Source organism: Mytilus edulis, chromosome 3 (genome assembly GCF_963676685.1).
Source record: "Mytilus edulis chromosome 3, xbMytEdul2.2, whole genome shotgun sequence".
NCBI classification, from domain to species: domain Eukaryota; kingdom Metazoa; phylum Mollusca; class Bivalvia; order Mytilida; family Mytilidae; genus Mytilus; species Mytilus edulis.
Window position 1 is genome coordinate 31,701,562 of NC_092346.1, and position 25,856 is coordinate 31,727,417.

A 25,856-nucleotide genomic window follows, 5' to 3' on the forward strand; every position below is an offset into this window, starting at 1 on the left:
GTGTCATTTAGGAGTGTATTCCCTTTAAAATCGATTAGAGATTTGACAAAATCGGTTGTAATAGACATCTAAGAAAGTCCAAAAATTTAGTTTGTCAAAATGCCCATTTTATATGATAAAGCGCTTTTTATCTTTTTCTAAGGCTTAAATGGATTTATATTTAGATTACGCTTTTCTCGGCCGTAGGATTAAAGACTACATGATTGTTATTTCTTTGAGTTTTTGTCGTGTTTACTTTAGGTTTTGATTTCCATCGTCCTTTCCATAGATAAACGTCATCATATTTCTGCCGGCTTTGAAGTTGTAACCGTGGCAGTGGAATTTCAGTCCCGTCCAATTGTTTTGTAGAAGGAAAAGATCATAATACCATTTTTGTCTACGTTATTAAGGGTGGGGATATACCCATTGTGCATTAAATGCATAACAGCAAATAATTTCATATTTTGATAGCTAAGAAAATAAATATATCTGTCAACAAGAACGATTATGTGATAATAAGGCTAATATTTGCATGCACTAGCCCACGGGACAGGGTTTATTCTATTATCAGACTCAAGATAAAACTGTTAAAGGCAGTAAACATTTAATTTCTACAAATAGTGTTATAATATATGACTATAAAGTAATAAACAAAAGTGATTAAAATACCCCTACGTTTGCACATTTATGTTTTGTTTCACCTGTTTTGGTTGTTTGCTGAGCTGCTGTTTCATGGATACTTTTAATTTATCTACAGTAGTCAGAAAACATTGAGCGTAAAATTGTCAAGTTATATGCCCTCCCCCTTCCTCAAGCATAAAATCAAGCCTGGACACTCATATAGGTGCAGTTGCACCTATATATCTATGTCCCTTTCCTAATGTAAAGTTTATATTCTCTCACACTTCTCATTCAGAAATAGGGGTATTCAGTTGTAAACTCATGATTTTGTCTGCATATTTATGCATGCTGATCATACAAAAACAGCTGTCATCTGGTTCCTGGGTCTGAAGGAATCTAATACTATTACTATGCTTTGTAGTAAAATTTACACCTTTATACAGTTGTTAAACCAACAGGACTATAAAACATTAATAATATTTAACTTTTATATTGAATAAAATGTTCAATTCATAATACTCCATTCACGACATTAAAAAATCTCACATTTATGTATAGAAATGGAAAATTTAATTTCTGGACTATTAAAGTGTCTTCAGTGGATGAGCCTTTTGTTTGTTTTCTGCTAATGTTTGACATTTTTATGCCATATTATCTCTTTTTGTCATCAAATCAGAAAATAATGTAAAAACATTTTAACCTTCCACCTTATGATTCTTAATCCAACTTTGACAAATAGCAAATATTTGAAAATGTAATTCTTTTGGCTATGGAAGTTAAATCCCCTCATTGTTATTCATGGCAGTCACACATTTTAAAGCCAGTTAAGGGATTTTTGTTAAGTTCGTCTTTTTTAGTATGCACACTTTCAACGCCATAAAAGCAGGATTTAGTTGGCTATTCAATGAAATGTTTGTGTATAAAATAAAATTAATGCCCAAGTGAAAACTAACATCGCTTGTTACTCAATGGTAAATGGTTCTGAAATTGCCCAAGAGGAATTAATTATACCGCATCCATAAGGGATTTACTTCCAACCCTCCGATGTATGCTTCATTTCACCATCTTTTAATGGCTGAATTATTTCGGTAAACAAAGTTTTTTAACGAATGATTTAATGATTTATCGTCAATGAAAATGACAACTCGTAAAATTTTATTTCTTGTCCTATAAAATAAGTATTATTTTATTATGATGCTAGTTACATTTTCTCCCGACTTGCAGTTTCATGCAATGGATTTACTTCTTTATTATTTTTCATGTGTATTTTTTTGTAAATTTTTATATCTTATCGAACGGAAGTTTAAACAGCAGCTGTTGTTTGTTTCCAACTGGAGCGTCCATGGTTTTTGTTTCCAACCAGAATGTCATGGAATTTGACACACTTGTTTACATTACCTAAAATATTTGGTGATGTGTATAGGATCCTATAAAAATTATCCTTTTCCTAGAAATTAATATAGACTATGATTTCCTTGAAAGGTGAATTCTCCTAGGATTGTCCCTCATTAGCTTAAGGAAGTAAAATGTTCAGAACAACGGACATGTTGGATTGTTGGGACCTTACAAGACTTTGTCATGGAAGAGCGTGCATCTCTGTTTTTTTATGTACTGAACATATCTGTTTGTAAATTTTCAAAAAAGAAAACATGAAACATATTGAAAGTCTTTGACCTTCATGTATAGAAAAACCCAAAGTTAGATAGAATGAAAACAAAATTATTCATAGGTTAATGGCGAAACATCATCAAGTGTATTTATTATTCACATCAGTTCTTTTACAAAACGTGTTTTAATGGTCTCATTTATTTTGAAATACTAATTTATAACTGGCTGATGTGAAACAGCCTTACCAAAAAATAGCCACAAAACAAAAACATAGCCTCAAATTTCTAAAATTTAAACTTGTAAAAGTTTTCAACAGGCTGAGGTGAAACATCTTTTCCAAAAAAATAGCCAAGGTACAAATTTATAGCTTCAAATTTCAAAAAATTTATAATGGTAAAAGTTGTAACTGGGTGGTTTCAGTTGACATGATGTTATATGAAACAGCTAGATTACTATTTTTGGTCCTGTCATATTTTTTTGTTCATTGATGAGTCAACAATATTTTTGGGTGACCTATTATGTTACTGTGAAATATGATGAGTGAAATGTACACTGTGATTAAAACCTTACACAGCTACATTCAATTTGTGTGTTTATTGTCCATAGTGTATCCCATTAGTGTCCCACTGTGTTTATAACTGGATCGGCCACAGTCATAATTAAACCCTGGAATTTTACTTGTTTTCTCTTTAATAACAGCCAAAATTGCCCATTGATTTCTGCAAATTAAAGACATTTTAGCAAATTTAATAGGAAACTGAGCCGTTCAGATTTCCTACTTGGTTAAAGATAGGAATTTATCTAAAGTGTTCAAAATTCTAGAATAGTATAATTAGAAAAGTCTTGCCGAAATCAAATCAGTATGTTTCTGAAAATTATTGAACGGAGATTTATCAAAACTATGCACTTCAAGTAAAGTTCAGAAGTATGTGATAATGAACTCGAAGGAATAGTCAAGCCTAATTTATTTTGCAGAAATAAACCTCTTTGAATATAATGCAGCTAAAAGATAGGTGAATAGATAGGAAAAGTTCAGATATGTCATTAACTGGTATAGATTACTGCTTAATGGCATTGTTTGCAGTCTATGCATTACTCTGGCCAGATTTGCTCTCAACTGACCATGCATGTTTTTGTTATACACAGACCAATGATCTAGAAATCTGAGATATTTAATGACTTTATCAAAAAGTATGTTTGGGGGTATCCAGAATGCCAAAAATATAACATTTCCGTCTTCTGACAGAATATAATTATTCTTTTTTCGTTATTTATCTTTCAACGCAAAATTTAATCAGAGATCTATTTTCAACATTAAGGGGAGATAACTGTCTTGGACTTTGATAAGGTTATCCCCCAAACAAAACAGTTTTTGTAAAATATGAAATTAAATATGTTTTATTAAATTTGTTTAACTGCAGATGGCAGTAATTGAATTTTGTCCAATTTATCATCGACTTTTCATTTAAGATAAAAGATGCGTTTTCCTACTTATAAGCTCAGCACGTTGGACTTGACTGAATTGAATTGCACTCAAGTTTTCTTCCATATTTTCAAGTATCATAATTTCCTCATAGCATAAAGCAAGGACCGTATATTGATTACATCTTAGCAACCCATGGTAGTTAGATATGGCATTTAGAATAGCCCTTGCCGTGGCGTGATTGGCACAAATCAATGCAATTGTTCATTTCAGGAACTGGGGAAAATTATTTTTGTTCAAGAATTGTTTATTCATAAAACAAAATGGTAGATTGTCAGAGATAAGAAAATTGGTTTATACAAGAAAAAAAATAATCAAATATTATTTTTTACAGAAAATTGTCTCCAAATTATTTTTTTTTCAATTGCAAATGATATTTTTTTTTTAAATAATTAAAACACGAGATGAACACAGACTTCTTTTTTTACGAATATTAAAGTGGAAATAGCCCAAGATTTTCAAAAGGGCAATGTACTGAATAAGTTCTAATTCTGTTGATTTTTCACAAGTAATAAAGTTATAAAAATTAAAATAATAAAGCAAAGGTAAAAGTTGTAAACAATGCAATTTAGGTCAGGTATAATGTTTTATTGACATAGCAAAACACACCTCTTAAACTAAATATACATCCTGCATTCAAATGATGGAATGGAATGAACTGCATAATTATTCTGCCATCATAGTCTTAGAGAATAAGGAATTCTTCGCTGTCCCCATCCTAAAGTTTAAAAGCAGGTTAGCTGCATGAGTAAACAGCATTAAACTTAAAAGGTTTTGGAGCATGCCAAGTGTATTGAGAAGTGATTTGTTTAAATAAAAATAATGAAATTTGTTGAAAGCTTTTCTCATAAGGATTAACTTCTTGGTCTTTCAATAATTTCCGATGACAAACTTTTTTTGTCCTGTCACTTAATTATAAATTAGAATTTGCAATCCTTTATATATATTTGGTTTTGTATGTTTGATATGACTTATGGTGTTTGGTTTACATGTTTGTAAAAATGGTAATTTATGGAAAGCCTCGTAAATCATATTTTTTTCATCCATTCTATAAATAAAATTGTAACATATATAATTTGTATAATATATGTACTAAATCCTACAATTACAAGAAACATTATACTAAAATAAGCACAAATAATCGTGCATTACTTGCATAAATATAACTTTTTTGAATATATAAGAAATTAAGAAAATTTAGTAAGGAAAATTTATCATTCCGGTTACAAAGGGTTTAGAACAAGTTAAAAAAAAATGGATAAGAAATAAATAATTAGGGTTAAAAAGGGTTTAGAACTAAATTTGAAAATAAAATTGGATAAGAAAATTAATCATTAGGGTTAGAAAGGGTTTAGAACAATTTGTTGTATTGTTACACAATGTACGAATATGACAAGCCATGGCATAACAAGAACACAGTGTGAGACAAATGAAATGGACATCTGTTAGTGACAGCTCCAGTGATATATATTATTCTGTTAGTGACACATATCAAACTTATGATGAAATATTAGCATAATAAATAGCCTGGCTACATAAGTAACAGCACATAAATGGAAACCATTTATAACTGTTTAGTACATGGTCCGTGACACTACACCTTAAAAACAATGGATATTAATGGAAGGTCTCTTTATAATACAGGTCAGTTATATTTTGAGTGAAAAAAATCATGTTTCGCTATGTTTTATTTGGCCAGAGGAAAAATTGGTCCATAGTTTTAGAGGTCAGAGGTTATTTTTTAGTAAAAGATCAGAGTTAGGGGATGAATGAATGAGGGAAGAGATATACAAGTGAAAGCTTTCTCTTTTCTCTCAAAATAAATATCCTGTTATTTATTAGAGAAAAAAATTCAGTAAATTACTACATACTCAGTTGAAATAAGTGACATTTATCATATAGCTAATTTTGATCAAGCAGAGACCTCTATCCAAACTAAAAACAAATTTGTCTAATAGCTTGAGGGATTAGTTGGAGTATGCTAGCTCTCTGACAACTTTTGATTGATGGCAAAAGAAATCTACTCTGACAATCACTATATATTCTGCTGCTTTAAGAAATTACACATTCCCGATAACAAATTTTATCTTTGTGAAATCGCCTTCCCTACAGTTTGGAGGGTGTTATAGTTTCTCAGTCATATAATTTAATCTCAGGAATATTTTCTGCTATAATGCATTTCCTTTCTGGAGAGTTTTTTTTCCCTTCCCACATCATAGTCATTTCCGATGATCTTAAAGTTTTACATTAACAGTTCAGGCCGAGGAAACTGTTTGTCTTTTATTTTTCATTTCATGCCCATTGTTCTAATTATTGTCTTGTGTTGGTCTTAAGATGGTATCATTGTTTTTTTCTTTCATACCCATTGTCATAACTATTGTCTTGTGTTGGTCTTTAGATGGTATCAGTGTCGTCTGTATTTGCCAAGCTGTTCAAGCAATTCTTTATCATCGTTCTATCATTTTGTTGTAGAAAACTTTTATTTTGATTGGATTATTCTGAAAAATTGTAGCTAGACTTTGGAGAAGCCTCTATCCAATTTATTTTGATTAGAAATGGATTCCAATTAATTTGTGATCATTCATACACTGCTTGTGCTTATAATTAAATTGGCGGCCTGATGTGGAAAATATGATTATTGAATCTAAAACTTTCTGGCATTACTGTCATCTAATGTGCAAAATAGTCTCTTATCTAAATTTTCAGAACTATCTATTCTTCTCAAAATAAATTAAGCATCTATTGTTGAAAGCAGGTTGTACTTGTTATTTGAAATATTTAGTGTTTACATTCCTCTGTGAGTTTACAGATGTTTTGGAGTGATGTTGAAATATTTTCTCTTTAATTGTATATATATATATCTATAGCTTATAATAAATAAAAGGTTTTACGATTGGGGAAAAAAGAAAGTAGCAAGTGCCTAGGTTAAAAATAAAAAGCCTACTTCTCACTCAACCTTGTTTAATTGTTATGCAGGGCTATGCATTGTTACTAATGTGTGGTTTGCCTAATGAGTAATTAGTCCTTTTTAAAGAAAATGAATTTGCATATTTGTTTTGAGAAATAGCATGTTTTAAAAGCAAATATATGCTAAAAAAAAAGTGAGACATCTTGGGGCAATATTTTATAAACCTTCCTTACAAAAATTAATGAGTGATTGTACATTTTTTAATGTCCAGTTGCAAGAAGTTCATGCATATAAAGGAGAGTGAGAGTGAAACATTATAAGTAAATAGTCTCAATCAAAATCATTGGAAATTAAAATAAACCAGTTAACCTTTTTAAATTGTGGGAAATTTTAGAAGTAATGAAATTAAATTTGTGTGAAGGACCAGCAATTAAAACTGATCAAGAAATCAACACTTCTGGCATGGTTTATTTAATGGTGGCTTATTATATTTCATTCACTATGAAGTTTAAGGGAGTTATGTTTTATTTAAAGACAGATAGTGATCTTTTTTTTTAAACAGTTTGAGTGGTTTTATGTGGGCTTCCATTAATTTAATTCCAGTTATCTATGTTACAAACATTTTTGTAATTTTCATAGCTTATAATCGGTAGTAGTTAAGAGCATTTAATGAAGTAATTTAGGTATGGTTTTGTTGCTGAAATATCGGGTGTCATTATCCTTGGATTTCATATCTGATGGTTTAATAAAAAAGCATAACAGGTGAGGTGTTGAAAAATACTTTTTTCTTTTCAAATATTTTTCATTAAAATAACCAAGGATGGTATATAATATGTGCGGTAGAGTACTTTATATGCAAATTCAAAGTGAAAATTATACCATGTTCTCTTTTGAATAAATGTTTTTTGTACTTTTTTCAAAATTATAATATTTTGTACTGATATTCCTTCACTTATAAATGTGAGTTAATAGGTTGTCAAAATTAATGTTGTCATGCTAGAGTAATTTCCCCTGAATATCAATGACCACCCTGTATCAGCTTTTGATTTAGTGTTTTATGGCGTAAAATCAAAAATATTGATGGACAATTATAATTCACATTCCATGAAAATTGAAAAAGATATTAGTTATATATCTACAATTAGCTGTAATTATTTAACAGTATTATTTGTAGGGGAGATAACTCTTAATAATTTTGCATGAAGTAAAAACAATTCCAACCAGCTGGCTAGCCTAATTGACCCAATTAATTAATTGTTCATTGTTAATTTGTAGGTGATGGTTTAGACAATAGTGTAGGGTCAGGAGAGGGTACTGCAGATGAAGAATTAGAAGACAGAACGGGGTCAAAGCGACAGAAAAAAAGAGGAATATTCCCAAAAGCTGCTACAAATGTCATGAGAGCATGGTTATTTCATCATTTAACTGTAAGTAGTCTCCCTTTAGTGTACAGTTGACTTTAACTAGTTGATTAGTAGTAAATATAAGTAATTAATGTCAGTAGATTGCTTGTATACTTTAATTGCGGACTGCAAAGCTTTCCAGATACTCTGGATTAATTACTATTCCTGGTGCACTTTATGAAATTTGGTAAAATAGTCCAAAACAGAGCCATCATTTTAGTACATTATTGCATTCAGTAAATTCGTAAAACTATGGTTTTAGCAGATTTTGGTATAATTTCTGCTGCAGAAGTATTTAGTGGATGATGATAATAAGATAATCTAGAGTGTTATAGACTTAGTCATAGATAAAGTACAATAGAAAAGTACATGCAGTAACTGTCAGGCTTTATTAGAAGGGAAGTAATTAAATGGCGAAAAAATGTATAGATAAAAACAAATCCATCGTAGTGCATACTTGTGTGATTTGATCAGAATTTACCATCTATTGGCCAAGGCAAGAATGAGATGTACTAAAAAACATATCAAGTTATGATGTGTAATTAACATACTCAAGAATCGCAGCACGTTTTTGACATGTATTTCATAACATCATCGTAAAAAAGTGGTATCCTCCTTATCCGTTAGAAATGATGTTGGTTTTTTTGTTGTATGAGTTTTGACAAATGAGCGAGTGAAATAAGGGGGTAATCTTTACCAGCTATCAAGTCTCAGATCTATCTGAGGAGGGCTTGCAGATATTTTGATGAAAGCAGAGGTATTTAACAATGATTAGAAGCCTTCATCCCCCAGATATTTACGCTAATGAATCTTGTCATAACTGTGATGAAAGGGAATGTATGTGTATTGATAGATGGATATACAGTTATAATTGAATGATATCATATCATATCATATGTAATCCCCCAATAACAAATTTCTCTTATTGGTTCCCATCTAAAAAATAACTTTCTGACATATGTTAATTTGGAGTTACTGATCCTCATCTTAGCATAGCTAAGGCTTCGTCAAAAAAAAAAACGTCAAAAAAAAAACGAGGAAAAAATTAAACATTGGCAACTTATCTATTGGGATAATAGAGATTTCGACTAAGACCTAAACAAAAATGAGCTACCTAATCATATCTCAAAACTGTCATTGCCGATCGGAAGATTTGGACGTTTTCATCAACCCCCTAACAATCGACAAACAAAAGTATTAACCTTTTAATCTGGAAGAAAATTGATGCAAAATCAGACTTGAAATTGATGTATAATTTTCACTATTTATTCAAGAGTCAAAATGAATATTCTTGTTCGTTGTTTAAGGAGAAATCTTCATTTTCTAATAATTACCATTTTGAACAAAAGGAAGGCTATCTGATTTCTCATAGTATGGAGTATTTTACACTGAGACGAGAAACTATTCAATATGCATTGCTATGTCCGTATCAAAATTCACACATGAAATTCTGTCCTTTATGACTGTGTACCATTGGGTGACAGACCATATAAAGACGAACGATTTAAACCATTGTGTCCTAAATGATGATATCCCGTCCCCCAAAAGCGTGAGGGACAAAGGTTAATGAGAAACGGAGGTTTAATGTAGAATGGGTTAATAGTACTACATAAATTAATCGGTTATTTTGTAATGGTATCTGGCATACCCTGTAGGATCACTTTATTTTAACTGTGTTTTAATTGCTCTAAGTTATTTATATTACCACAAATCGAGATTCTTGTTGACAAAGACGAAAAAAATCGGGTGATGAAAAGTAGAACATTGGTTCTGGAATTGAAATTTGATTACAATTGAAATATGAATTTAATCAAACAATATTCACTAATTTTCAAATTCATTAATATAGTTTTTCCTCTAGATTGAAACCCAGTGGAGATTTAATTTACCCACTTAACTAGTTTTCATACGAAATGGATATTTATTTATCAAGAAATAATTCAATCAGCGAATTTGTGGCTGATCTAAAACGATAGGTGACTCCGCAAGCATCCGATTCATCATATGATCAATTCTACATGGGTGCAATGATCTATAGAACTTAATAAAGCAAATTTCCAAATTTTCCAATTAAGTATGGTTATTTTGCAAACCAGCTGATTAGGTTAGCCTCAACAAAAATTGATTCAATATGATGTTTCTTATTTGACTTGATTTCAGCTGTCATTTTTGTCTACTTTTTCCGAAAAGTTACTCTCTGGTTTCCTTTATTACATCAGTGGGAGGAAAATTGCTCTGATATTTCTGCAGCCTTATCAAGATGGGGGCAATAAAAACATTCTGCAAAAAACAAGATTTTTACCCTGAAATATTTATAAATTATTTTTTACCTCACTTTTATTCAAATTAATAAATATATTGGATATCATTTAAAAAAATTATCTGAATTTTTCAAAATTCTATTTTTTTTTATAAATGCTTTATTTCCTGAAATTAAAACTAATTTCTCAAAAAAGACAAGTTAGACTGATAAATTGATTTTATTAAAAATTCAATTGGAATTAGAATTTGATGGATCAGTTTTAATTTCATCTTGTTGGAAATGACCAGTTTTTAACAGTGAAATACCAGGTTTAATTTAATTTGTTGCTCTAATTAACTTCATTGAAGCATTTTGTACTGGGGACATTAGGAAGCAGGCGTGAATTCCCTTGCCTATCTTGATGGCTCTCTTTTGTAATGTCCTGTAAAATTGGTTACAAAACATCAGTCCTGACACTTGAATTAAAATCCACTGATCTTTAGAAATGTCCAAATCTGTTGGTTTCCACAAGTGTTGACCATTGTAACTGACCATTGTCTATGGTGATCATGGGTCATTTGACACCAGACCCACAGCTTTGTGTTGATAAATGATCGGACACTTGACCGTGACAGCTTAGGTATTGATATTAGATTAGCATAGCTCTTTGTTTATGGGCCAAAGAAAAACTCATTTATGGGACAGCATATGCGTTGAAGTAATGCACATGCTTTTACTTTCAAATAGGGACTACCTCAGAATGTAAATTAGTTCTAAATATGGACATTTTCTTTAGAAGTGTACGTAAACATTAATGTAAGCTCTGCTGTCTACTTTTATTGATGTAAAATTTTACTGACTTTCTCAAGATGATCTTTTGTTTGTTAGATTTTAGGTGATCAGTTACATGGGAAGAATTATCCATTTAACAATTGATTTACCTTCTAACGAAATTACAGAATGGGAAAATAATTGTATATTTTGTAAAATTCTTCTGGTAGTATTGATGAATTGCCTAATTACATAAGGTCCTGTTAAAATAGAGCGTCTTATACCTAATGGAAGGGTCAGGGGGCTGAGCTTAGACACTGTAAATTAAGGTTTTGACAAGGGAAAGTAAATCATGTCGGTCTGACAGGGGGTGTCATTAAACGAAGAATATGAGACATTCTCGTATTATTAACACCATTCTCAAGTCATTGGTGTCCAAATTGGCATGAAAATCGCAACAAAATTACATGTTTTTCTACCAAATTGTTTCCCTTTTGTGCTAGACTTTTACCAATTGGTCATAATTAGCAATAGATTCATCCAAACTTTTAAACATTCATTTATCAAACTGACATTTTAAACATTCTATTTTCTGAAGTCTGAAGTTCCAGAGCTGCAATTTTCATTAAATAAGTATGGTTCACGTTAGAAACAAATATTGCTCGTCTAATTGAAAAATTTGCCGAATTCCAATTTCAGTATTGAAAGGCATCTTTCTACAAGCAACAAACAAGCTTATCAGAAAACTTAACAATAACGTTGGTATTGAAAGACATAAAAAATAGTTATGAATTTTTATCATTAGCCGATAAAAAATAAATCTTAAAAACAACTATTTTAAAACTTTCACCGATCGGAGACATAAAGTTAGTTATTTTAGGGAAGATCATAGTCTGATAAGAATTTTTAAGTTGAAGACTTGGGACCTTCCGACCTTCAGATCAACACATATAGATCAATTTCCATTTAAATAAGTGTAGTTAGATTTGAACATTGTCAAAGGTTTAATATAATTACCATTCATTTTAAAATGAGTCGGAGTGTATGTGCCGGGTAATGGTGTTTTGCTAACTTGGTGAAGAGCTCCCAAAGGACAAGTTCAGTCTAGTACAGAATTTATTTTGTTTCAATTGCAGTTGAATTGACATGTTTTGGAACAGTGATATTCCAGTGGGACAAACATTGGGGTCAGAGGTCACATGATGGGTACTCCATCATGCCTGCAGTCTATACTGCCATTAACCTGAATACATGTCGTTGTCATTAATCATATGTTGCAATATTGTGCCAATTAAACTGCTAAGTTTTGGGATATAACTGACATTTTTTCCACTTTTTACTGTCACGTTTTATGAGGGTTTCTGTACTATTTTTGATTGATAGGTGTATGCAATGAAAAATACTCTACATTTTATTTTTAATGAGTTTTTGTTTTGTTTATTTTTATCATGACAATTGCAATGTTTCCAACATTTTAGGAATTGGTGTTTGTTTCAGCATGTTTTCTAGCACATTTAATCTGACATGGGTTTTAGGTTTATTAATTTATTTTATAAATGATAGCGCTTATTATGCTGTAATAATTTTTTTCAGAATTTATTTGAGAAATATATTACATTTCTTTTATTATTTTTTACAGCATCCCTACCCATCAGAAGAACAAAAGAAACAATTAGCTCAAGAAACAGGGCTGACAATTTTACAAGTAAATAATTGGTAAGTCAACTCATAAATCTTAATATGAAACAGAATTTAGGATCAAACTACTCCCAAATGTCATAATTTCTGTTTAGAAAATAAATTGACAGCCATTTAATTTTACAAAAAAAAAAGGAAAAGATTTAAAAATAAAAATATTTCAAACAAATTCATGAAATTGAATTTTTTATAAAACAAAGTAAACCAAAAAAAATCAAAAATTGATTAGTTGTCTCCCTTGATGTTTGTTTTTGTTTTGGAGTAGAGAATACTATTAATGAAATTATAGTAATGTGTAAATACTTCAGAGTCGTCTTGTACTTTTCATCGTTCATTGTAGTTTTGACATTTTTTTTTGTCTCTGGAACATTTTGCCCCCTGCAGTAGATTACCATTTGTTAATAGGTTATAGATTTATTACGAGGTATTTTGATATGTCTGTCAGTTGATGTGGTAAAGCATTTTATTTCTATTGGGCCTGTTATTTTGGCAGCAGTTGCATTACAAGTAGATCTCAAGCATGAAATTGCTGTTTTCTACCAGGTGACATCCTGATCGAAGCTCCGTTCACCCACGTTAACCTTGTGCTAAACATCAGCTTCATGATGGACTTTTAACATGTTGGCAAATGGCAGCAAATTACCTTGTAAAAAAGTATTTTGGAGGTGTTAAAGAATTGCCAACTTGAAGCTATCATGTCTCCTAAGCATGCTGTGAAAGACACAGCCGTCTGCCTTCTCAAAACATCTTCAAGTTTTCACCCTGTCAGTTAAGCCCCCTATCAATGGCATTTACAACATAAGTTGTCAAAACTTTTGTTGGTTAAATGTTTTCTTGTCAAATTTGAGGTGAATGAGACAATCTATTTGTTGTAAGGTATGATAGGGGGTATATATAATCCTATCAGAACTAATAAGATTAATCGTTACCGTGATGGGTGGTTTATCTCCCTTTAGTCAAGCGTACAAATTATGCTCATTTTCATTGAAAATTTAAATGAAAATCACAAGCTTGTACGATTTGTTGATTTTGGGGTTTGTAGCTATTTTCTACTAAATAGGATTATCTTGGCACAAAGACTTCATAAAAAAATGGCGAACGTGATTATAGAATTTTTTACCTGTATCGGATCATGTTCACTGGGTTTGCTTGATGGTGGTAACTGGTCACACATAGTGTGGGAGATAGCTATCACCTACTGAAAGCTATCTCGATCAGGATCTCTCAAGTTTTTCAATCTTGGCTGGGGCTGAATTTCTGTACCCCATTAACCTTACCATCATGATACTATCTCTAAACTATTTATTTTTCATCTCCTTTTTTCAGCTGTCTATTTAAAGATCTAAATTTAACCCAAACAAAAATTTATAAACATGGGATATCGGAGTGAACATGTTCTCAAATATAAATGTACGAGATAGGTATTAAGACAGATTTACATATTATGTTTGGATGACTGGAAGTTGGAACGCTAATTTTATTTTTAAGATTTTTAACGATAAATTGAATTGCTTGTGAATGTGTTTAGATACAAATTTAGTGAAGGAGGCATTCAGAGTATTTCGAAAGGAAAGTTGAAAGTCATTGTTTGGAATTCTTGAAATGATTTATTAAATATAAGTAAAATGAGCATAATATTTGAAAGGCAAAACGGCGATCGAATGACACTCCTATTGTATGTTACAATAAATTTCACTTTTTGACTTTTCAATAGAGGTGGGAATTGGAAGACATAAATATGACAATTCTTTTAGACACGTCCCATAGGTTTTGTATAGTATTAACAAAAAACTCCTAACCCTTGGCCCTCAATGTGGGTTGAATATCGTGTGAAAGCCCCGGCAGAGCATTCATTGTTTTCTTTACCAATGTAAGAAGTAAATGAAAGTTTGATCAGATTATAGCCAGTCGGATTGTACTAAAGCAGGTATAATATTACACGATAAAATCTCTGTATTAAACTCCGATTTTGATTATTGACTGACCCTAAAACTGACGCCACTATCACGATATTTAATCATTTGGCGGGACTCTATCACCCAAACAAATAATATGAGTTGCATAAATTCAATAATAATTGTTATTTTTAAATATTGATTATTACGAGAAAATGTTGATGATATCTGCCTATTTTTCAAATCCAAAGTGCATGAAAGTAATTGAATAATGTATAGAAAATTTAAGAGTTTTATTGGAAAATAGTACCGGGTAGAGAATAAAAGAGAAATAGGAAAAGTGAATGGGTTTTTGATACTGTTGTACATTATATAAGCACAATTCTCCGGGGTGATCTGATTTATAATTCACCAGACGAGATAAAAATCGGCAGAATAGGGTATCTTGGCACTTATCAATTTACAATCTCACCCATGTATGGCCATTTATGCAAGTTCTTTTGTCGCGGAAATCAATGAGCCATGCCTGTGATTATTCTAAAAATTCATGGCAGAAAATACTAACAAAGGCTAACTCCTTCACTCAGCAGTACCATAATAATGTAGTATAGTGTTTAAACATTCATAGCTAGACCCGATCTGAAGAAAGAATTCTTCGAGCTAACCTATTATGTGTATTTTGAATAAATGTTATGGTCTAGTAAACTAATTATAGAAATACTGCCTTGGGTTAAAAAAAACAAGCTTTTTCGGAGTTTGTTAACTGGCTGACTTCCTTTTCATGTGGAGGCTATAGCGCTGGTTATGTTTAGGGTTATCATGATTAGCCGTAAAATGGATCTTTACCTTTCCTGTTCATTTCCTTTAAGAAATGTGTTCCGAATTAAAGTGTAATCAAGCACGAACCACCTCAAATATCTTTTCTATTCATTTGTGTATCTATATTTTCCTCAGACTTTTTTAAATGCCGTGTATTTGGCTGTTACTTAAACATAACACAAAGACCAATGTTTACCAATTATACAAAACATATATACACAGCTCTGTAATTTCTGTAATAAGTAAAGGGATCTGTTTGAACAGTCTATTAAAGCAACCACACCCTCTCTGTGCACGACTCCTCCCCTCCAATTCTACTTTCTTTTGATAAAAGAGATTGATTTAAAGGTTTCCGCCTTTGTTCGTTTTAGATATGGATTTCAAATTTAAACTTTGTAAACTTTAATGAGATTAAATACGGATATTAGATGTTCAGATTTTAAATATTCATCAGTGTAGATTTTTTTTCTTTTCACTGACACTGGCTTTTATTTAGATCATATGAAAGGCAGGATTGAATTACTCACAACATAGAAATTGCATAATATCTGGTAAATAGTTATTTCCCTTGATCCATTTCCTCTTTTTGACCTACCAGTAGAGGTCGGAATCGGATGACTCTGAATGTAAAATAAAAGTTACTTGTTATTATCAACATTTCAATACATGTACTTTAAAAATAACACTGAATATTGAATTTATGCAACTTATATTATTTGTTTTGGTGACAGCTTTTCTAATCCCAGAACTTGTTCAGGTTTTCTGACATTTTGATTTTTGTCCTACTTCCACATTTATGTAGTGGTAAATTAGGTCACTGAAGCCAAATTTTAGTGTAATTAAATTGCATATTGTATCATAGTCGTGATAAGGCCATGTCTGTTTAATGTTGTTTGTTGATAAATCTTTGTGGAACAAAAGGGGATATTTAACAGATGAATGTTTTCAATGGTTGTGGAGTAAACTAAATATTACATTACACAACACAGGGAGGGGAGATATAAAGCCATCCATCATAGGAACTGTATAAGTGGAACATCTGCAGCAACTAAATGTTTTGACAAATAGTATAGTTAATTAAGATAAGTTTGCTATGCCTACAGTTAATTTTACCTACAGGAAAACATCAAAACTAATTTTCTAGCACCGATAACGGTATAACTTGTATATAATAACTTAAGTATCCATTAATTTCGGGGATTTGATGTCTTTTATAACTGAAACATTTGATTTCCTTCTACATTTATCATGCCGTATTATATTTCAGATAAATTACTTATTTCTAAACAATTTCCTACATCTTAGTAGTTGCAGTATTTAATTTGTTTCAAGAGCCATCCCTAACTTAAGTAATTTATTTTGTCTAATCAGTTACTAGGTAATTATTTTTTTTGGTACCCCCTGTCTTTTGGTGCAAACAGCCATGAAATCAGAAGTAGGTAAATACTTTGCAGTATACATAAAACGTCCAGAAATACAATATTTATCAAAAAAGAATTCTTTACATTAAACAAGACCCAGATTGGGTCCCTGCCCAACTGGTACTTACTCTATAATTGCTTTGTCTATGTTCTGAACATGCTTAAACTTCGAGTTCCGCGGTTGATATAAGAATCTGGTACAAGTTTAATTTGGGTTTTTATAAATGACTGTTTGATAGCATTTTGGTGTGCATAGATGTTATTCAAATTTCAATAAGTGAAAGACTTTAAAATCTTTTTTAACCCAACCTAGATTTACAGGGATATTAATAACCCTATAATTATCTACGTCAATTAAGTAATTTTCAGCTCGATTTTTTTTAGCTTGAAATTTGATTCATTGATAAAATAGTGAAATAATATCTCGACTAGGTTTATCAGATTGTACCGGGATCTCCAATGTAACATTTTAAATGTAAATTTGAGAAATGAAATCCATCACAACATGACATGCTGTCATAAGAAAACAAAGAAATCCTCTTCGCCTTTACCGTTTAGAAACAGATAACTTTTTGTCAGAGTTACATAAGATTTGTGCAGTTTTGTTTTAAATGATGTAGTGTATACATGTATTAGACAATATACGCTCTTTCCGACAAGCCGAGGAAAAACATACGGCTTTACTGTGATTATTCAGTTCACGTTTTACGCTAGGCTAATTTGTAAAACAAATTTTATAAATATCTTTAAGTTGAGATGTTTTTCCCGAGGCCATTGATGCATACCTAACTGTTTGAATGTAAATTTTTATCTTTTACAAGATTTTCTAACCTTTTTGGTCAATACAGGAAAAAAAACAAATAGGAAAAGATCAACATGAAAATCCTATGAATATATTCTTTCACTAACAATTTGTTGTACGGTATAAATAATACTTGTCAGCAAATCTTTTGTCATACATGGCTATATATGTAATAATTTGTCTTTCAAATTTAATTTTTTGTGACAACATCATGCATTAGAAATATTTAAACAAATTTATTAAAAGAATAATTTCAAATTTCAGAAAGGTTTTATTAAAATTAAAGTAAAAACATTTTTAGAATATTTTTGGCAACTATAGTTACAAACAATCAGATTTTTAATATTAACCGATAGATCACTATATACAACCGTAGAGATATTTATTAAGTGATTCTTTGAACTGAGATATTACACACTTGTGGTCATAGATTTGGCCATAATCATGATCACTAAGAAATTTCTAGGGGACTACATAAATCGAAAATCCATAATCCGTCAAGATAGAGAGAAACAATGGCTACCTAACCTATACCAAGGATGTCTGAATGCGTTAAACTAAGCAGAAAATCTGTCATTTATCCCCACAAAAACACCAGAAAAGACATTATCGCTGTATTGTAATCTTCATATGGAGACGGAATATTATAAAATCTCCGAGAATGAAATTAGTGAGATTTAATCCACAGCAATAAGATTTTTCCAGTATAACTGAGTTTAAGAAGCAGGCCAATAATTGCCTTTGTTTGAAGCGAGAGGTAATCTGGATCCCAACGGACTCTAATAGGATTCACTAGCTATTTTCCACATATTTCTCATTTTAACAACATTTAATAGGACATTTTGTAAGAAAAAAGGTTGATAAGTTTTACACAGCAATGATTAATGTCCACTGGAGGAAGTTAAATCTAAGGACAGTAAAGATCGAGAATTGACATTCAGTTTAAACATGGCGGGTGGCGAGGTGTATACAAAGATGTAGATAGACTTTGCAGTTGTACACTATTGTTTCTCTCTCTGTAGTATTGTTATTCTACCTTGTGTCTTGACGATTTAAAAAGGCGTGTGGAGTTATGACGATCATGTATCAGTTATTGTATCCAGAGATGATCGTGATGATAGGGGAAATACACGAACAAAACCATGATTATCATATCAAATATAATTCTATTGTGTATATTCTTCTCAAGGTGTCTCTATTTGATGCCATGTCATTCATAAAATTGACGATTGAAATTCTCTACACCATGTGATCCTCTTAAATGTTGAAAAGACGGAATTGTCGTATGTATTCACAAGTATTAGCTGGATAGTCGGTGATTGTGCCACAGCACGCAATCGTCTCATTAAATAACACACGCATGTCTTGGAAATTCTCATCTAGTCAGATTAAGTATTTTCAAATCAGTTTAATAATCTTTTGGATCAAGCTCTCTGCTCCATATGGACTTATACTAATGTTTACACTCTCTGCTACTACTGTATTCATCAGTAATAAACAGTTGTTTTTCTCCGCTCATTATTTTCCCATATTTCAAAAATGCTAAAAGGTTGAGTGGCTTTGTTACATATGATATTTTGACTTTTGTGATGGGGTTAAGACTGACAGGGTCTTTAATGAATAGGGGAGATGCTTGGCCTACTAACAAGCCAGCCATAAAATCATTATTTTCAATTTTTCTCTTCAACAGTTGTCAAATTAATACAGTTGAAGTACCTTAATGTATATCACAAGTTTATTTAATTTCTAGGAGTTGATCAGTGTTTTGTAAAGTAAATGATTTAAAGAAAAGAAAAACATTTATTAACCAAGAAAACGCATTTTAAACAGGGTAGTGTTCAGTCAGCCGTTCTCTCGAAATTTGAAAGTAAGAATTTGATTGTGCTTGCTCCAGCCCTCTCATTTATGAATTTATTCATGTTGTCAGTTATATTGAAGTTTTAAGATGATGAATTATTAAAATATATTTCATATTACCCTCAAGTGGAACCTATAGACTAAATGGAAATTAGGAAACCGCCATTGAAAAATACCTTTTCATATCATTGACCCATTATAAAACCATAAAAATTGCACCAAACAAAATTACAATATAGTTTTTTCCTAAATTACGACCTACTTAATTGCTAATATTTTGTGAAATTTAATCACAACTTGTATTGAATTGGTAATAGTATGAAAGACGTGATCGAAGAATTTTGATATTTGCGTCGGAAGACAGACATGAACAAATGAAGGTAATTTCCTTTTGTAACGTAACCCGATTGTATCGAAAAAGAAAATTATTGAGAAGGTGAGAAGAAAGGAGGAAACCTGCAGCTTTTTCAGAGATTGTAACTTTAAATGGCCAGCTATTGACTTTTCTTTATACCGGAATGTTTTTAAGATGACCGAGTTAATTGTTAGTCTGATGCTTGTAGTTTTTGGGACAAAAAGTGGCTATTTGTCACTTGTCATTTTAATATATTTTGGCTGACCCTCCCCCTCTGCAAGAGATAATTAGGCCTCTTTTATCATTGTCCATTTTCCAGGCGTGATAATCACTGCTTTTGTAATACAAATGCTCATTTAAAGAAGACAATTTTGATATCAATACTAACAACAGGGTATTTTTCTTTAATGTTTAGCCTAAAGTCCTTTGCTGGCCAAGTCATTTGGATAACAAGCACACGGAAATTGTATTTTCTCAATAGCATACGATTTGGACAGCTGGAGAAAACGAGACTAGCGCTTGGATTAGATCTTGCTATTATTAGATAAAAATTCCTGTTATTTCTTGATGAAGTAATGAGAATTTAATGGCATCTTAGAGGGAAATTACACCCACTTTTTGAACTTATAAAAACCGACTACTTAATTGAAAAATTATATTAAATTCATTAATGTGTGCAAGCTTTTCCACTTAGATTGCAGGAGTTTGCTTTGCACGACAACCTGGATAGTGAGCTGAATTTCCATAGTAAAATACATAATAATTACGACAGAAACTCTCCGACCATACTTTTTTTCTGTCTTCAGAAATAAGAAATTATATAATAAAAATTCAGGTAAAATTTAACAGCAAGTGCCATGATTTTAATGTGTTTTGTAAGAGCACTTTTCATTTCATAAACTAACAATTTAAATAATAAAAAATATACAAAGCGCCATAAAATATCAATTTAAATGATAAAAAAATATAGACATAGCGCCATAAAATAACAATTCAATGTAGTTAGAAAAAAAGTACAAAGGTCCAGTTAAAAAAAATAGAAAGTTCAAGTTTTTATTTTTTTTTATTTTGAGAAGATTAATGTTTGAATGGAGAAGGCATATAGATTATGACATGCCTAAGACAAGTTTTCCAGAAATGTGTTATCTATGAAACTAATGGTTCAGAAAATATTGTGTTATGTTGATCTAGTCGACATGATGTTGATTATTTTACCAGAGCTTACAAATCTTGATACTTAGCACATTCCGACACACAATTTTATTTTCTTCAATCATTTCGGCAGTTGATGATGTGCCTGGCTCCAGGATATTTCAACAGGAAGTTGATAAAACACATTGAAACATGAATGTGTTATAGAAAGTCATCATAGTTCACTTAGGTGTTAATTCCCTAGTTCCAAATGACGAAAATGGCTGCGTACTAATTGAATCATATTTTTAAAAATGTTTTTTAACCTTAAAATTTCCTAAGAGTGAATAAAAGCTTGGCTTAATTTGCATCATGAATGCAGTCTTTTAATGATTGCCATCAAGTTTGATGGTAATGAAAATGTGTTTTAATACAGAACTTGAGACAATACTGTCAAGTTTGTAAAATTTAACCATCACTTTAATGTCAATTTTATTTTCTGAATCTACGTTAATCATGGAGGTGGAGGAAATTGTATTTTTAAGTTGAAATAAAAAAATGTTTTTGGTATATGAAGGGAAATAACTCTGTTTGTCTTGCACTTAAATCAGGTTTTATCTGTTTGTTAGGAGATTTTATCATGACTTTTGTATGTAATAAAATTTATTTTTGGAAAATATCTAGATTTGAAAAACGTTTAATTGCCGCAGGTGAAGAGGGGCAGTGCGAAGAAAAAAATACATCTTTTAAAAATTTATTTTTATAAATTTTAAATAGGAGTATGATAAATGAGTCAACCATTTTGGGCCACCCCTAAAGTCAGAATATATATGTGAATTTGGAAGTGAATAAATCAAATCTGCCATCACTTATATGTCAGATATAATGGTTGAAGCAAAGTGCTGCTAGAAAGTGCAGTGAAGTCTTATCACTTTATAGATACAGTCAGGGCAGCAGGGGCCGTCTCCAGCTGTTAGCTATACCACTATGGCTTTTTTTAAGCAATGTTACAATAGTATGAATCATATTGCTTCCATCTATGATATGAAGAGTCTGCCAGTATTTGATACAGATGTGGGGTTTGATAATCATCTTTATAAGACAAATATTAATGGTATGTCAGAATTATCTAGCAAAAAATGCATAATCCTGCCAGAAGAACTGAAACACTCCAAATTGGCAGTTTAAAAACATATATTTGATAATTCATTTATCGCTTGTCACAGTATTGTATCAAGGGTGGGTAATTCTAAACAAAAGATAAAATTCTTCGCTTTAATTGCAAAATAATACATTAAAGGTCAAAGGTGAAATCTCCACCAATCATTATAGTAATTTGTTGGCCAATTATATATAATGAAATGTAAATATCTAAATGAGACAAGAAGTCTATTGAAAAGTAAAATTGTTGATTTAATGATAAAATGACTGCCTTGTTAATATATTGATGTCTTGATTTAAGTATCCAGTTTCAGGATCCAGGAAGCAGGCCCCCTTATGTGGTTCTAAGGTCTACCTGTAGGAACTTGTTCTATTCCATTTCCGATAAAATCAAAGATAGAAAAAAAAATTCTGCAAATTAAAGGAAATCAAGATCTGACTGTGATAAACAAGAGAATTACATGTAACATACAAAGGCATTATACCATTAGTTACAATGTCCTCTAAGGGAGAAATCTGACAATCGATATCGTAGCCAGCGGAGAATCTTAACCCCAATTTTTGAATTATCAAGAAGATTAGATATGCATTAAGTTTGATTAAAAACACAATAGATAGAGGTAAATTGATAATGACATGGGTTATAGCATTAGGCCTAGTCTGTTGTCTTCTTCTCTAAATGGATAGCAGCATGCTGTAAGGGGAGAAAATCTGATATTAACACATGACTGGGCATTCTGACGAGATCTATTTAGACATTAGCTCCGTGTAGAATGAAGAGGAGAAAATCTTCTATCGAGCATTTATGGAGAAATGACCTTTTTGTTGTGGTAAATTGTCTTATTTGGTGATATGAACATGTGAAATTGACAGGGTATTCCCACCTTCTTTATTCATTAAGCGGTAATTGATTTCATCTGCTCATTAAGCCCATTAAATATTCCCTTGTTATATTCTAGATTTATGGGTTTCTATTCTATGAAAAATTAATAAAATTTGATTTTTTTTCTCTTTTCGCTGTGCTCTGTAAAATGTACATTGCATTTTGAAAAGATTGATCAATTCATAATTTGTCAGCTATTATGTACTCAAATTATTTCAGGTAAATTAAACTGAGTTGTCACAAATTATGATTAATTGCTTTTGAATGATCACAAAAATTGTGATTATCTCCCCTACCTGGCCTAACAAAAAATATACATAAACTTTGTTATGGATCTGATTTCTAAACTTTTCACCTGTTAATTGAAATTGTTCAAAGAATAAATTCTGCCAGGTATTAATCATGTCTATCTTGATCGAGAACTGTACAGTTAGATATTTCATGTAGTGTCTTTTTTCAGAGGTCACCCTACCAAGTTTGATAACAATAGTATGAGTAACCCACTAGTGTATCTAAATTGTCCCCAAGTTAAAATATTGCTAGTATACACAACAAAATAAAAGGTTAACATTCTTTAGATAGGTAATTTAAACTTGTGCAAATGTAATGTAGTGTAAAACGGGTCATTGAAATATCTATAACAGAGCCATTGTATTCCGTTGATTATAATAGCCATTTACCTGCCCAAAAGTGTCACAAAAACAATCAAGTTCTTGGTTTCAGGTAATCTGTCACAGAAACTGATCATTTTGTCATTAACAAGATCTTTCTACCATCAATCAGTCAAATCGAGGGTGTTAAATTTCTAAATAACACAAGTTTGGGGTGCAGGATACGAAGAAATGTCCAACAAAACAAGATTTGGATAAAGGTGTCGTATTATTGACATTTGTTATCCCCGTCAATGGAGAAAGTGATCCCTAACTATTTAATAATATTAATCTATTTTGACTGTTTTACCACAAGTTTTAAAATATCTGTCTATTTTTAAGTGGTAGTTTTGATACTCTTGTGATGCAATGCAATCATCCTTTCGAAATAATTGCCAAAAATTGTTAGGTTTATTATTCTGTGTAAGTTAATCTGGCATGATTTGAACTAAATGACTTTTAAATTAGAAAATTACTTATCTGCTTCTTTTAATGGTGCAAAAAAGCTGCATTGTGTATGCAGATGTCTGACGTTAACCATAACATGGTCGATGATTGAAAGTCGGGTTCACACAACCATGGGTCATCTCCCTTTTGATATCCACGGTTTACAGTCTTATCATCCATCTGATTTAGATTTAAAACATTTTTTTTCGTACTTTTGTAATTATGAAGAAAGTTTCTTGACTTGAGTAACAGACGTAGAGATAATGGATACTAATTTGAGAAAGAAAAATAAAAAAAATAAGTTTCTTTTATTGCAAAACAAACATGGCTCTGATTAAACTATTAAAACAACAAACTCAAAACACTTATGAAAAAAAATCTAAGTTCAATATTTTTCCATTATCTATTTGTGATAATGGAGGTATATATTTTTTTCACAAACATTCTGTTCCCATAGTTACACAATTAGTTTATTTGATTGGTGGAAACGAAAGGTACTGTGATGATAATATCATTTGTCATTTGGTTCTTGTAGATGTTAAGTGAAGATCACACCAACACCGTCAGTCTAATCTGACATCAGACTTTAATAATTTAACAAAACACAAAAATAACTATTTTTCTGACTTTTCCATCAAAACCTTGCTCTGGTAATAAGTATGGAAGAAAATTCACAAGGGACAAACAGATACTGCTAATTTTGAAGAAAAGTTCTAATGGCAGGACCTGGTTGCAGGCTGGCAGCCATTTTATTAATTAAGACTCCATTAGTTGAAATGATTATTGGAATACAAGAAGTTACAAGTGTCTCAATGGCTAGCTGGTGTCCATTTTCTCCTAGTGAAGCCGTGAAGTAGCCCATTTTATCATAACTAACAATGTAAGCTTAAATGTCTAAATCTGATTTGAGTTCTGACAGAACACATTAAGAGAAATTGGTATCAAATTGGGGATCCAAGTTTACGCTAAGGATTGCCATTGCTTTTTCAGTGTTCTAAGGTGTCATGTACCATGAATTAATGACATTATACGTATGACTCTATTAAATTTATATCTAAATTACAGTTTAAAATTTTCTAAAGAAATCGAAGTAGATATTTTATATACGGTATAAAATAAACAAGATATTTAGTAGGAGGGCATTTTTTTTTTAATCGGTACTCGGAAAGCTTATATTCTTCTCAAATTATATACAGTATAAAATAAACAAGATATTTAGGAGGGCAATTTTTTTTAAGTCAGTACTTAGAAAGCTTTTACTCATCTCAAATATCAAATAAAGTGGAAATTCGTTAAGAAAACAAAGACCTAGAAGATTATATTGGGAGTTTGGACAAGATAATATTTAGATTTAATCAGCTTCCTCAAATTCATTAAGGCATTCTCCTACAAGTGTTGACTCTGAATCTGATTGTGTAAACACACAGTATTGACTTTGTTACAACCAGAAAGCAAGCAGTCTGTTTGCACATTAAGCAACGTTTAAATTGCCCTCTATGATACAATTAATCTGGAATGCAACATGCATAAGTTCAAAAGGCAAACTTTCACTGCTATTTGAGTAATTGCTTGATTTGTTTGATGTAATATGTATGGGTTATTAAATGAAGAAGATTCAACTTGTATCTGTGTAAAAGTTTTGAAGATTTCAAATCGTTGTAGCTATTTAAGTAATTGGAGTATCTGTTTGAAGTCTTTGATATCTATCACATACAAATGAGC

General features: G+C 31.2%; 1 protein-coding gene across 4 annotated transcripts in view; it reads left to right on the forward strand.

The window, feature by feature from the left end:
- LOC139516238 (homeobox protein Meis1-like) overlaps positions 1 to 25,856 on the forward strand; it is a 66,400-nt gene that overhangs the window by 35,370 nt on the left and 5,174 nt on the right. For all 4 annotated transcript variants that reach the window (XM_071306231.1, XM_071306229.1, XM_071306232.1 and 1 more), the window contains 2 exons: positions 7,875 to 8,026; positions 12,655 to 12,731. In XM_071306231.1, coding sequence (XP_071162332.1) covers positions 7,875 to 8,026; positions 12,655 to 12,731 — 229 coding nt within the window. The remainder of the gene's footprint in view (positions 1 to 7,874; positions 8,027 to 12,654; positions 12,732 to 25,856) is intronic.